Source organism: Schistocerca americana, chromosome X (genome assembly GCF_021461395.2).
Source record: "Schistocerca americana isolate TAMUIC-IGC-003095 chromosome X, iqSchAmer2.1, whole genome shotgun sequence".
In the NCBI taxonomy this organism is placed as follows: Eukaryota; Metazoa; Arthropoda; class Insecta; order Orthoptera; family Acrididae; genus Schistocerca; species Schistocerca americana.
Genome location: NC_060130.1, coordinates 118696471 through 118710010, shown reverse-complemented (window position 1 = coordinate 118710010; position 13540 = coordinate 118696471). Strand labels below are relative to the sequence as shown.

At 39.2% G+C, this 13540-nt stretch overlaps 1 protein-coding gene across 2 annotated transcripts in view; it reads left to right on the top strand.

Moving 5' to 3' along the window:
- Positions 1–13540, top strand: part of LOC124555307 (dynamin-binding protein-like) — a 215072-nt gene that overhangs the window by 117102 nt on the left and 84430 nt on the right. For both annotated transcript variants that reach the window (XM_047129182.1, XM_047129181.1), the window contains exon 15: positions 10647–10877. In XM_047129182.1, the coding sequence (XP_046985138.1) occupies positions 10647–10877 (231 nt within the window). The remainder of the gene's footprint in view (positions 1–10646; positions 10878–13540) is intronic.

Below are 13540 nucleotides of genomic sequence, written 5' to 3'. Positions count from 1 at the left end.
AGCTTACTGTAGGTTACTGTTTAATTCTTTAATAATATTCACTAGATAACCTCTAGCAGATTACTGTAGGTCACTGTTTTTATCTTCTTTAGCATTCACTAGATAGCCCCTAGCAGGAAAATAAGTGCCAGATCTAGCTTCCAACATACATTTTTATTGTTTTTCATTGTTGAGTGTCCTTTTTGCCAACTAGAGTGTAGTCATTAACCTTGTGTGGCAGTAGGTTTCCTTAAGTTTCTTATAGTAAATCACATATTAGCTAGATGGATACGGACTGTGTCTGTTGTGTGCGGCTGAAGGAGGAGTTAAACACAGTCGAAACACAGCTGTAAGCTTTGTTGGCCACAGTCAACAGGCTCCAGAGTGCCATCTTGATGTGTGGTGGGTATGGGGTGCCTGGGGCAGCCTCTGCTGTACTAGATGTGCAGGGGGCATATCACAGCTCTGTCACTGAGCCGACATCAGGTGCGACTGAGCCGACCTCAGGTGCGACTGAGCCGTCCAGCCCACTCTCACCTCAGTCTGGGTGGCGGACTATGTCGAGGTCTCGAGCCTCAAGGCAAAGGCTGCATGGGGGACGCAGGTTCCTGCCAAATCCCAAGCACTTTGCTAATAGATTCAGTGCGCAATCTGTTCAGGGGGTGGGGCTGAGGCTGAGCTGGTTGAGAATGCACCTTCTGCCAGGATAGTGGCCACTCCTTTAGCAAGTTCGGGACAGGTATGTGGGATAGGGATTTGTTAGTTACTGGGAGCTCCAATGTTAGGCAGGTCATGGAGCCCCTCAGGAACATAATGGCTAGGGTGGGGAAGTCCAAAGTTCACTCTGTGTGCTTGCTGGGGGGCCTTGTCCAGGATGTGGAAAAAGCTCTTCCGGTGGCTATCGAGTGTGCAGGTTGCAGCCAGCTGCAGATTGTTGCACATGTTGGCACCAACAATGCCAATCGTCAGGGTTCCGAGGAAATCCTTGGGTCCTTTCGACAGCTGGCTAAATTGGCGTAGACAACCTCCATCTCTCGAGGAGTGGAAGCCAAGCTGACGATTTCCAGCATCGTACCCAAGGTGGACCGGGGTCCTCTGGTTTGGATTCTAGTGGAGAATCTAAACCAGAGGCTATGTCGACTGTGACGAAAATGGTTGTAGATTCCTCAACCTACACTATGGGGTTGTAGGATGCCCCTTGATAGATCAGTGGTGGACTACACATAGGAAGCAGCTACATGGGTAGCACAGTAATTGTGGCATGCACATAGGTTTTTTTAGATTAGGTTCCTCCCCACGGGAAACAAACCATTAGCCTGAAAAAATTACCAGTTCGTGACAATGATGTGGGTGTGCCAACTGTAAAAATTGCTAGTTCGCCTTAACAGGTCATTCCAAAGAATTTAAATATGCTTAATCTCATGTTAGTAAATTGTCGAAGTGTCTGTAGCAAGATCCCTGAGTTGCTCTCCGAAATAAACAGTAGTAATGCCAATATTGTATTAGGTACCGAAAGCTGGTGGAAACCAGACATAGATAGCAGTGTAATTTTGAACTCAGATTGGACCATGTTTAGGAAGGATAGAACTGATGCTATGGGAAGTGGTGTGTTCATTGCAGTTAAAAGCTGTTTAAACGCAGTTGAGATCAATACTGGACCGGACTGTGAAATAGTCTGGATAAAGCTGTCAATCAGAGGAGGAGTGTCCATTGTGTTAGGATGTTTTTATAGACCACCAGCATCTGCAACAAATGTTGCAGAATGTTTCAGGGAAAGTCTTGAGTACATAGGAAATAAATATCCAAATTATCCATTAGTTATAGGTGGAGAGTTTAAGCTGGTGTCCATTGACTGGGAAAATTACACATTTATCACAAGGGCAGAAGCAAAGACTCGTGTGAAGTTATTCTAGGAGCGCTCTCAACATACAACCTTGAGCAATTGGTTAGAAAACCAACTCAAGATGGCAATATATTAGATATCTTGGTGACAAACAGACCTGATCTTTTTGAGGAAGTTAATCTAGAAGGAGTTATTAGTGACCATAATGTCACTGTGGCTTCTATGCCAGTGGAAGAAGAAAGGAAAAAAAAGAAAAAAAAAAGAAAAAAAAGCGTACAGTTTTCTTGTTTGGGAAAGCAAATAAAAGTGTCATTAATGAATATCTTCATAGTCAGCTCCAAGTATTCACTACGGGACACAAAGGTACTGAGCATCTTTGGTTGGAATTTAAAGGTATTGTCCACCGCATTCTGGAGAATATAGGGGAGGGAAAGCATCCTCCTTGATTCAACAAACATATTAGGAAGTTACTGAGAAAGCAGAGAATTTTGCAAAGTCGTTTTAAACGTAGTCACTGCCCTGCTGACAAACAGAAATCATGCGAAATGAAAGCACCTGTCAAAAGGTCAATGAGAGATTCTCTTAATAAATTTGAAAGCAATATTTTATCTGCAGATTCTAAAAACAACCCCAAAAAATGTTTGTTGTACGTAAAATCTATGAACGCTACAAATAATTCAATACCTTCGCTTGCTGACAGTACGGGTAATGTAACGGATGATGATAAGGAGAACGCTGAAATTCTAAACCTAGCTTTCAGAAACTCATTTACAGTAGAGGACTGCAGCACCATACCCTATTTCAATTATTGAACAAATGCAAGGATGGCTGACATAGTGTTTAGTGTATCTGGGACCATAAAACTGTAAAGGCAGGGGTCATAGATTTGTGGTGATATGCATCAATATGTTCAACATGACTGACCAGCTCACTTTAAATTGTAATCAGCATGTAAATAATTGTAGTCTGAGTAATGAATTTCCATGAAGCACCATCTGATTAATGTTCTGAAGGATTCAAATGTACGTTACATACACAGTACGTAAAATACTATATTTGAAGTGGAAAATGAGCAGAAAAAAATTAATGACTGCTAGGAAAGTAGGTGTGGTGGTCCCAGCTCACTGTTCCATAGAATCCAATCATGTACTCTGGGTGCTTCACTTTTTTGTCAGGCAGTGTATTTGCCATGCTAGTGATTATGTCTGTACACTACACATTTTCCAGCAGTAGCATTTACTGCTTTATAATATGGGCTAACAGCACTGTGCCCAGTCGGAGAACCAACACCTACATGCATTGCTGGAGGAACACAAGGCAGTAAGAGCAAAATTATAATCTAGGCAATGTTCATCAAATGTTTTTTGGGACCATTTCTTCCAATAGGGGACACTCCTGAGAGTGAAATCTTTCTATACAAACAGAAGTGTCCAAAAATGTCTCTTATAGCAGGGTCAATACTTGAAGCACTTCCATGATCCCCAAATTCAGTTAATTTTGCAACAATTCAGCTTCTGTACAATTACCTAGGTCATCACATTCACCATGTGAATCACAAGTCGTGCACGACTCGACATCTGTGAGAAACAGATTCGTGTCTAGTACTACCAGCACTTAAATGATTCACAGTCATATCACCTATTTGCCGTATGTGCTGGTCTCTCTTGTGCTAATATGCATGCATAATGTTATTCAAATGTGTGTACTTATTCAGTTGATAGTGCTAATTTATTATCAGAATATCTCAGAAGTTTACCGAAAGCTCTAATGGTGCTAGAGGAATAAGGTTTCCATTGGTTATTTCCTAGACTGAAAGTTGCTGTGAAAATGTTTCTGCTAATGAACTTCTTGAGAAGATGCTTATCTCGTGTGTCATTTGTGAATACCATGAAGTGATCAACTTGTGGGCTGTATGATGGCAGGGTAGAAAGTCATGAAATATCTTGAATGTAACTATAAAGTTACAGAGAGACTGAGTGGCTCTCCAGTTCTTACCTTCAGTGTGCGAAATTCCAGTACCATTGATAAGCATATTTAGGTATCGTTGAAGGGGGTGGGAGGTTAGTATTCCAAGCCTTCAGAACTATTCAGGGAGAAAAGAGAGAGAGATTGCAGATTAAGGTGAGGGTAAAATCCTCAACCTCAAGATGAAAAGGACCCACCTGTTGTGAGGATGGAAGGAGGAGGTGTCTGAGAGAGTAAGATCCACAAGGGAGTATATTGGTAAGCACTGAGCCAGCATCAGTCCAAAGATGATATAGGGGCAGAGTAAGAAATAAAAAGAGGTAGAGGAAGAGAAGCAAGAAGTGAAACAAAGAGTGAAACTAAAAACTGAAAAGGAGATGGGGAGGAAAACAGAGAGAGAGGGGGGGGGGAGGGGGGGGGGGTGATTGGGATAAAAAATTATTAAAAATAACTGAGTAAATAAATAATACAGGGTGTACATAAAGTATGGGAACACTTTCAATTATTTATTGCACAAGAACCAAACATTGTGCAGATATCATACATGTGTCATTTTGAAGAGAAACCCTAAAAGTTTTTTTTATGTATACCGCCACAGCGTAGTTTAGTAATTTTGCTAATAGTCAGACCTAATCACAAACACGGCGAGTTCAGGTATGGAGTGAGCTTTCTGTGTGTTGGAATTCAACAAAAACAAGTGCACTACAGCTGTTCAGCGGATGTTTAGAACTAAGGAACTAAGTACAGTAAGAAACCACCAACAAAGAAGGCCATTTACCACTGGCACAACAAATTTGTTGTGACAGGTTGCTTGGGCCCGGCAAAGAGAAGCAGACGTCCCAGTGTGAGTGAAGTGAGTGTGGAGCGCGTATAAGAGACATTCATAAGGAGTCCAAAGAAATCGGTGTGTCGTGCATCCAGTGAACTCGAAATGGCTCCAATGACTGTGTGGAAAGTCCTGCAACAGAAGCTGTCAATGAAACCATTCAAATTGGGCCAGTGCAGAAGCTCAATGACAATGACAAAGACAAGTGTCTTGAGTTTTGTTTGCAGTTGCAACAATTGAATGAGGATGGTGGTGGCATTGTTGATCGCTTAATTTTTGGCGACGAAGCCACTTTTCACACTAATGGGAAAGTGAACAGGCATAATTGTTGAATCTGGGGTACAAAGCATCCACACAAATGCATTGAATTTGAGCACGATTCCCCAAAGGTAAATGTTTTTTGTGCCTTGTCACATTGAAAACTGTATGGGCGTCATTCTTCTTCGCCGAGAGCACTGTCACTGGATATTCCTACTTGGACATGTTGCAGCAATTGCTGATGCCTCAAATGCGATCGAACTCTCCGTTCATCTTTTAGCAGGATGGGACTCCACCCCATTTTCATCATGAAGTTCGCTTGTGCCTGAACACGGAGCTGCCACATCGATGAATCAGCCGTGCTACAGAAAGTGACAGCTGTTTCATGAAATGGCCTCCCCCATCACCAGACCTCACTGTGTGGGACTTTTTTCTGTGGGGACACATCAAAGATCTCATGTATGTACCACATCTACCACGTGATGTAGCAGAGCTCCGGGAGAGAATACGGGAAGTGACTGCCACAGTCGATCATGTCATGCTGGGATGGGTATGGCAAGAATTCAATTACCATATTGACATCTGCCGGGTCACTCATGGTTCGCATATTGAATGTTTGCAAAAAACTTTCAGAGTTTCTATTCAAAGTGCAATATGTATGACATCTGTACAATGTTTAGTTCATGTGCAATAAATAATTGAAAGTATTCCTGGACTTTATGTACATACATCCTGTATATATAAAATAATAATAATAATAATGATAACAGGATACCCCAGTCAGAATTAGAAAACATCAAACAAGTACAACAAATACTGGAACAAAATAATGTGCAATCAGAAGAAGAAGAAAATACAGTAATGGACTCAAACATCCCAGAGCAAACAAACAAAGGACAACACACATCAATTAAACAATCAGAGGAAAACGAAATCTTAAGACAGCCACCAGAACAAGCGCAAATAGAACACGAAGTGACACACATGTTAGATATAGAAGAAAAATTTCAGCTGACATATATAGAATACAAAGACACAAATACAGACATTAGACCATTCTTGCATAGACCGCCAAATAACCCACAAGTCGAAACAACAATAAAAACTATCAACACAATCAAACACAACTATGGAAGAGTTACAACTACTGGTTTATATAGGAGCACTCACTACACTAAATATACACACTAGGCAGAGATCAGAACCAAGCAACACACAGAAGAAACCCACAAAACAAGCATGGCAACACAGGCTACAGATCAGAATAGAAAAACTGAGAAAAGACATCGGACAGCTAACACAATTTATAAGAAATGAAATATCAGACAAAAAACAAAAAACGTTAGGTAAAATCTCACAACAAGAAGCAATAGAGCAATTAGATGAAAAGAAGCAGAAATTACAAGCATTGGCCAAACGACTTAGAAGATACAAAAAAAGTGAAAATAGAAGGAAACAAAACCAAATATTCAACACAAACCAAAAGAAATTTTACCAGACAATAGATAACACACACATTAAAATAGACAATCCACCAAACATAACAGACATGGAACACTTCTGGAGCAACATATGGTCAAACCCAGTACAACATAACAGACATGCACGGTGGATACAAGCAGGAACAGACTCATACAAGATGATACCACAAATGCCTGAAGTGATCATTTTGCAACATGAAGTCACCTGAGCAATTAATTCTACACACAATTGGAAAGCCCCTGGAAATGATAAAATAGCAAATTTCTGGCTAAAGAAGTTCACCTCAACACATTCACATCTAACTAAATTATTTAACAGTTACATTGCAGACCCATACACATTCCCTGATACACTTACACATGGAATAACCTATCTGAAACCTAAAGATCAAGCAGACACAGCAAACCCAGCTAAATATCGCCCCATAACATGCCTACCAACAATATACAAAATATTAACTTCAGTCATTACACAGAAATTAATGACACATACAACACAGAACAAAATTATAAATGAAGAACAAAAAGGCTGCTGCAAAGGAGCACGAGGATGTAAAGAGCAACTGATAATAGATACAGAGGTGACATATCAAGCTAAAACTAAACAAAGGTCACTACACTACGCATACACTGATTACCAAAAAGCTTTTGATAGTGTACCCCACTCATGGTTACTACAGATATTGGAAATATACAAAGTAGATCCTAAATTGATACAGTTCCTAAACATAGTAATGAAAAACTGGAAAACCACACTTAATATCCAAACAAATTCAGATAATATCACATCACAGCCAATACAGATTAAGCGTGGAATATACCAAGGAGACCCATTAAGTCCTTTCTGGTTCTGTCTTGCTCTGAACCCACTATCAAACATGCTAAATAATACAAATTATGGATATAATATTACTGGAACATACCCACACAAAATCACACATTTGCTATACATGGATGATCTAAAACTACTAGCAGCAACCAATCAACAACTCAACCAATTACTAAAGATAACAGAAGTATTCAGCAATGATATAAATATGGCTTTTAGAGCAGACAAATGTAAGAAAAATAGCATAGTCAAGGGAAAACACACTAAACAAGAAGATTACATATTGGATAACCACAGCGACTCCATAGAAGCGATGGAAAAAACAGATGCCTATAAATATCTAGGATACAGACAAAAAATAGGAATAGATAATACAAATATTAAAGAAGAACTAAAAGAAAAATATAGACAAAGACTAACAAAAACACTGAAATCAGAATTGACAGCAAGAAACAAGACAAAAGCTATAAATACTTATGCTATACCAATATTGACCTACTCATTTGGAGTAGTGAAATGGACTAACACAGACCTAGAAGCACTCAATACACTTACACGATCACAATGCCACAAATATAGAATAAATCACATGCATTCAGCAACAGAAAGATTCACATTAAGCAGAAAGGAAGGAGGAAGCGAATTCATCGACATAAAAAACCTACATTATGGACAGGTAGACAATTTAAGAAAATTCTTTCTAGAACGAGCAGAAACTAGCAAAATACACAAAGCAGTCACTCATATAAATACATCGGCTACACCACTGCAATTTCATAACCACTTCTACAATCCTTTAGATCACATAACATCAACAGATACGAAGAAAGTAAATTGGAAAAAGAAAACACTACATGGCAAGCACCCGTATCATCTAACACAGCCACACATCGATCAAGACGCATCCAACACATGGCTAAGAAAAGGCAATATATACAGTGAGACGGAAGGATTCATGACTGCAATACAGGATCAAACAATAAACACCAGATATTACAGCAAGCATATTATTAAAGATCCCAATACCACAACAGATAAATGCAGACTTTGCAAACAACAAATAGAAACAGTAGATCACATCACAAGTGGATGTACAATACTAGCAAATACAGAATACCCCAGAAGACATGACAATGTAGCAAAAATAATACATCAACAACTTGCCATAAAACATAAACTAATAAAACAACACGTTCCCACATACAAGTATGCACCACAAAATGTACTGGAGAATGATGAATACAAATTATACTGGAACAGAACCATTATAACAGATAAAACAACACCACATAACAAACCTGACATCATACTCACCAATAAAAAGAAGAAATTAACACAACTAATCGAAATATCCATACCCAATACAACAAATATACAGAAGAAAACAGGAGAAAAAATTGAAAAATACATCCAACTGGCTGAGGAAGTCAAGGACATGTGGCATCAGGATAAAGTTGACATTATACCGATTATACTATCAACTACAGGAGTCATACCACACAATGTCCACCAGTACATCAACGCAATACAGCTACATCCAAACATATATATACAACTACAGAAATCCGTAATTATTGATACGTGTTCAATAACCCGAAAGTTCCTAAGTACAGTGTAACATATACCGTACAGTTAAAAGGAAGTGACGCTTGATGAAGGTCTGCGTCACTTTCCATTTTTAACCAGACTTAACGTCTGAGAAAGTAAAGAAATAATAATAATAATAATAATAATAATAATAAAAGATGGGTGGGGGATGTATGTTACCAGAAGTTAAGCCCAGGATTCTGGTCGGATGCAGGAACATGTTAGAAAGCAAGTTCTCCTCTCTGGAGTTCAGGAAAACAATTACTCAGGTAGGAAGATCCAAATACCCATGGGTGTAGCAGGCACACAGGTCCCTCAGACTCAAGGGACCTAATTGCCAGCTACACCACTTGGGATATTTGGTGCTGACAGGATTGTCTGGGCACACAATATAGAGGTCTTTTGCACCCAGGTTTGTTCACAGACATTTAAACATTTGCAGTATGTTTTACAACTTCTTAGGAATTTCATAGCAATAAACCTAGTTTCCTTGGCTTTTAATAGACCTAATCAAATGCCAGGATGTCACACTTTAAAACTTTTCTTTACATCATGATGCACTGTGCTGATTTTGTTTTTCTGTAAGGCGGTGTAGCAGCTTTGCTGCCATGTAGTTTTTCAGAGTGTAATGGATTTCAGGTACAGGCAGTGGAATGGATTTCAGTTACAGGCAGCCCCAAAGAATTATCTGCCTTACAGTATGACACCCACTGGTCATCATCTATACTAGCTTCTGAACTTTAAAGTAATTCAATGGCTGTCCCTCTGAAAAATTGTATTTCTTAACTGTTCACTGCTCTTCTTTATTTAAATTGGATGATCATGTGATCTTAAGTGATCAACGTCACTTGATAACAGTGTAGTTATCGGCAGGATTAAACAAGCACAGGACGAGGTTGTGACTTCTCATGTGGAGTCCCGTCTATTAAAACATTTTCATTACTCCTTGTACAATGGCTGTAGGTTTTCAGTAGCTTTGGATGTTCAGTGTCAAGTTTACAGTATACATTGACAACTGAACTTGACTAGTTTTGTAAATTACCCACTTATTGGGAAGCGATATAGGCAGGATTTTAAAACAGATTGGGCTTACAAATAACATACACATGTTCAGTAAAAGAAACAGTATCTCTTTATTTTCTTATTACAATGTTAAGGCCCGTCGGCGGGTGGGGGGGGGGGGGGGGGTTGTAACTCTTGTACCTGCAGACCCATAGACCCACCTTGGAGGAGAAGGGAAGTGAAAAGGTAAAGAAGACTAACCCACTTAGTGTGTGCGCATGGTGGCGACTCACGACACAAGAGAGCTCCATTTTGTAGCCACGGTTCCAAGAGCCCTCCATCTCAGAAGTACAGTGAACCTGTGGCATGATTTAATTAGCAGAGTAGCTTTGCTGATGATGATTTAGCCTAGTCTGGTGTGAATCAAAGGGCATATTGTCAACAGTTCATGTTTCAGGGAAACAAACAACCTAACAACCTCTGCTGAAGTGATAATTTTACTTGACAAGTAAATCACAATGAATTATACTTGAACAATATAGGAATATATTTTAAAGAGAAATTTTAGATAATTGTTAGACTGGCTAGATGACCAGGACAGGGATAACAACATTGGTTTTTAATGTAACAAATAAACTTTATCTGAATATAATAGATTCTTAGCAACATTTGTGCCATATATTCAAGGTGAGACTAGGAGAACACAGAATAGCTCAGAAGCCTGAAAAGGTTTTGAAACAGTTTGTTACTTATGTACAACTTTATCTGGTACATACTAGCCTTCTTGCTTACTGCCTCATGTTCTGTGCTGCAGTAAATTTTCTCACTTCACCCATCTTTGTTCCATGCCTGACATTATTAATTTTCTTTTCACAGACAAAAGATCCTATTTTTCAAGAATATGAAACACAATTCCATCTACTGGAAAAAACTATTCGACTGTTTATGAAAAATGTAGAGATTTTTATGAATCATATTCATGAAATGGTAACAGCCCATAGCAATTTGGGTGAATCAGTAAGTTACTTCTATCAAGAAAGACATTCAGAAGTTGAAGACTTCAGCCGAATTCAAAGGCTTATAAGTCGGCAGTTCTGGAAGGAGTTTGTGAGTATTATTATTTCTCTAAGTTGTTACGTTTTATTTGTGCCGTTTAAAACCATTGTGTGTGTGTGTGTGTGTGTGTGTGTTGTGTGTGTGTGTGTGTGTGTGTGTGTGTGTTCAATCTCATTTTAAAATGTTATGTAAAAGTGGAGTTTTAGTAGTTGGATTAAGCTATTGTAAATAATATAGTAGACATGTTTGCGCAGATATCGGTATGACCCTCAAATCCATGAGATGGAAACATATAAATGTGACTTCCAAACCAAAATGATACTCAAACAAAATCTTGAAATATCTCTGCACATGAGAGGATGTTAGGTGCAAAAGCACATATAAGTGTCTGCTGCATTAAAATAACATTTTAAATCAATCAATGCCTTCTCTGTGCGATAGCAATGGAGATACTATCAAAGACAGTGCTGCCAAAGCAGAGTTCCTAAACACAGCCTTCTGAAATGTCTTCACAAAAGAAGACGAAGTAAATTATTGGAGTAGTGAAGCAACTTAAATCACTTAATAAAAGCAAGTCTTCTAGTCCACACTGTATACCAGTTAGGTTCCTTTCAGAGTATGCTGATGCAATAACTCCATGCTTAACAATCATATACAACCATTTGCTTGACAAAAGATCCGTACCGAAAGACTGGAAAGTTGCACAGGTCACACCAATATTCAAGAAAGGTAGTAGGAGCAATCCACCAAATTACATGCCCAAATTATTAACACTAATATGCAGCAGGATTTTGTAACATATATTGTGTTTGAACATTATGAATTACCTCGAAGAAAACCGTGTATTGACACACAGTCAACACGGATGTAGAAAACATCATTCTTGTTAAAGACAACTAGCTTTTTACTCACATGAAGCATTGAGTACTACTGACACGGGATTTCACATTGATTCCATATTTCTGGATTTCCAGAAGGCTTTTGACACAATACCACACAAGCGGCTTGTAGTGAAATTCCGTGCTTATGGATTATTGTCTCAGTTATGTGACTGGATTCATGAGTTCCTGTCAGAGAGGTCACAGTTCATAGTAACCGACGGAAAGTCATCGAGTAAAACAGAAGTGATTTCTGGTGTTCCTCAAGGTAGTGTTGTAGGCCCGTCGCTGTTCCTTATCTATATAAACAATTTTGGAGACAATCTGAGGAGCCGTCTTAGGTTGTTTGCAGATAACGCTGCCATTTATCGACTAATAAAGTCGTTGGAACATCAAAACAAATTGCAAATCGAAACTTCCTGACAGATTAAAACTATGTGCCGGACCGAGACTCAAACTCAGGACCTTTGTCTTTTGCGAGCAAGTGCTCTAACACAGTTTTAATCTGCCAGGAAGTTTCATACCAGTGCACACTTCGCTACAGGGTGAAAATTTCATTCTGGAAATTGTAAAATGATTTGAAAAGATATCTGGATGGTGCAAAAGTTGCCAATTGACCCTAAATAACGAAAAGTGTGAGGTCATTCACATGAGTGCTAAAAGGAATCCGTTCAACTTTGGTTACACGATAAATCAGTCAAATCTAAAGGCTGTAAATTCAACTAAATAACTAGGAATTACAATTACGAACAACTTAAATTGGAAGGAACACACAGAAAATGTTTTGGGGAAGCCTAACCAAAGACTGCATTTTACTGGCAGGACACTTAGGAAATGTAACAGATCTACTAAGGAGACTGCCTACATTACACTTGACCATCCTCTTTTAGAATACTGCTGCGTGGTTTAGGACCCTTACCAGATACGATTGATGGAGTACATCAAAAAAGTTCAAAGAAAGGTAGCACATTTTGTATTATCATGAAATAGGAGAGAGAGTATCACTGAAATGGTACAGGATCTGGGGTGGACATCATTAAAACAAAGCCATTTTTTGTTGTGGCAGAATCTTCTCACGAAATTTCGATCACCATCTTTCTCCTCCAAATGTGAAAATATTTTATTAAATGTAACAACAAGTTTACTTTTACCAGTCACTGTTTATTTATCACCACAACACGTTTCAAAAATTTAAACCTTCATCACCAGGTGGATTTGCATTTGTTAGTATGACATTTGTGTGTGTTGTGTTAAGATTTTTTTGAGGAACTTGTGGCACTGCCTCCAGTGGTCACAGGTTTCTTTCACTGTCGTAACACAACACATGTACACTGTCATATTCTGTAAACAATTTTACAAAATAGCTTGAGTATTGTGCAAATGGGCATCACTATGGGGTGGCTGTATGTAGGGATCCAAGCTATATTCAGGACCCTCAATTGGTCCAGAGATTGCTGAAGCTGCTGCCTGCATTGAGGTTAGGAAAACGATTGAAGTGCTACCCCAATTTGTCTGACAAACAGGTTTCAGTCACTGTCTATGGCTGATAATGATCCTGAGCCATCTGTCATCGTGTGCCCTGTTTCGGCCTGCTGGGTCCAGGTATTCACAGAGGGTGCAATTGTTATTGGTCGGGAGCTCCATTGTTAGGCAAGTGATGCAGCCCATTATGGATATGGCTGACAAGTGTGATAAAAACTGAGTGTGCACTTTATGTGCCTCTGGAGGGGGGGGGGGGGGGGGGGTGGCATCACAGAAGATGTGGAATGGGTCCTTCCGGATGACATGAAGAGCACAGGGTGCAGCCAACTGCAGGTGGTGGCTTGTGGCACCAAG